General features: G+C 31.5%; 1 protein-coding gene across 2 annotated transcripts in view; it reads left to right on the forward strand.

The window, feature by feature from the left end:
• The window catches only part of CFH (complement factor H), a 112337-nt gene that overhangs the window by 21995 nt on the left and 88330 nt on the right, over nt 1-2012 (forward strand). For both annotated transcript variants that reach the window (XM_017874831.1, XM_017874832.1), the window contains exon 2: nt 1657-1842. In XM_017874831.1, coding sequence (XP_017730320.1) covers nt 1657-1842 — 186 coding nt within the window. The remainder of the gene's footprint in view (nt 1-1656; nt 1843-2012) is intronic.

Raw genomic sequence — 2012 nt, forward strand, 5'->3', positions numbered from 1 at the left:
GGGCTTTTTATTATACTTTAAGTTCTAGGGTACATGTGCATAACGTGCAGGTTTGTTACATATGTATACTTATGCCATGTTGGTGTGCTGCACCCATCAACTCGTCAGCACCCATCAATTCATCATTTATATCATGTATAACACTTTTAATTTGAATCAGTTCCACTTCTGGTTTCTAAAGTCTCAAAGAGTAAACCTTCTTGGGTTTTTAAAATCAAGAGTCTGGTTGGTTTCTTCTGTCCCAAAAGATGAACACACACACACACACACACACACACACACACACACACACACACACAGAGTATATACATACATAGATATATGTATATATTATACTATATTTGTGTGTGTATATATATATTAGACTTTTGAGATAGAAGAAGTCAACACATATATATTATGTATGTGAGCGTATGATATATATAATAGTTGTTTATATATGTTTGCTTTTCTGCTGTTTTGACATCTGCTCTTATATATATAATCTTAAATGCTCATATATATATGAAACAGCAGAAAAGCAATCATATATAAAGAGCTTTTATTATATATAAATAATATATGTGTATATATGTATGTATATACATAAATACATATATGTATACAGCTTTTCTGCTGTTTTGACAACTGCTCTTAAATATCACACAAAGTGACTTTCAAATATGGCATATTTTAATGAGAATGCTAGTTGTGTATTTGAGTCAGATCCCTTTTCTTATTGAGACTTTTTTTCTATGAGACAATGGGAAAGTCAGTCTTCTTGTAAGAAGCTACCTAGACTGTAGCAAAGCTACCTGGTTTGTCAAAGTTTCAGAATTTTTCATGCTAGCTATAACCTCCTTATGTTTGGTTCTTTCTTACCTCATTACCATTCTTCCATTCAGAGGAAGGATCTTCAATCCATATTCAGAGTTGACAAATATAACCAGGTAAAAAATGGCCAGAGACCCTATATTTACTTGAAACAAGTCCTGCCTACTTGGATTTTGTTCATTTAATCCTCTTTGCTCCCACAACTTACCTTTGAGCATACACATGCACACACAATTTGTTGTTGTTCCAATCTAGAGTAGAAACATTGTTCTTTTCCATCCTATTCTATCTTATTTGGAGTGTTCCTATAATTTTGTATTAAAACTTATCATGCTTCATTTTTGTAAATAGAATTTTTCTACCTGTAATGCATATTGTACATTTCTTTGACTACTTATTAAATAACTGGCTTCCCTACTAGAATGGAAATGCTTTGAGAACAGATAACTTGTTTCCTCATTGTTTTTGCTTTACAACTTACGATAGTGCTCAATAAATATTTCCCAAATTAATGGAAGAATAGTAGAATGCTCTCCAGCAATTAAGAGTAGTATAACAAAATATATCTATTGCTTTGCAAAGTTTTTAAGGTATTCTTCCACAGTGAACATTCTTATAAAATTATGTAGATACAAATTTTATAAGGTGAAATGTATACTTACACTACATGCATGAAATGTATGTTTACTCCATAGATATGGGAGTAGGAGAGAGAGAGAGAGAGAGAGGGAAATTTAGGTAGGTCTGTAACTGTCTAGACATTTTTAAAAGCAACAATTACCCAAACATATTGTACATTTAAATAGATACTTTATGCACTTATTTTGTTTTTATTTTTTGTAGATTGCAAGGAACTTCCTCCAAGAAAAAATACAGAAATTCTGACCGGTTCCTGGCCTGACCAAACATATCCAGAAGGCACTTCGGCTATCTATAAATGCCGCCCTGGATATATATCTCTTGGAAATATAGTAATGGTATGCAGGAAGGGAGAATGGGTTGCTCTCAATCCATTAAGGAAATGTCAGAGTAAGTACTTCATACATTTGTGAAATTTATGGAAACTTTTGGTTGCAAAAATACTTAAGATTTAGTATTATCACAATTATGGCTGAATTGTATCACTGTTGCTGCTCAAATACAAAATAATACATCATACATCTTTTTTTTTTTTTTTTTTTTTTTTTTTTTTTTTTTTT

This window comes from Rhinopithecus bieti, unplaced genomic scaffold (genome assembly GCF_001698545.2).
Source record: "Rhinopithecus bieti isolate Rb0 unplaced genomic scaffold, ASM169854v2 scaffold_9420, whole genome shotgun sequence".
Lineage (NCBI taxonomy): Eukaryota > Metazoa > Chordata > Mammalia > Primates > Cercopithecidae > Rhinopithecus > Rhinopithecus bieti.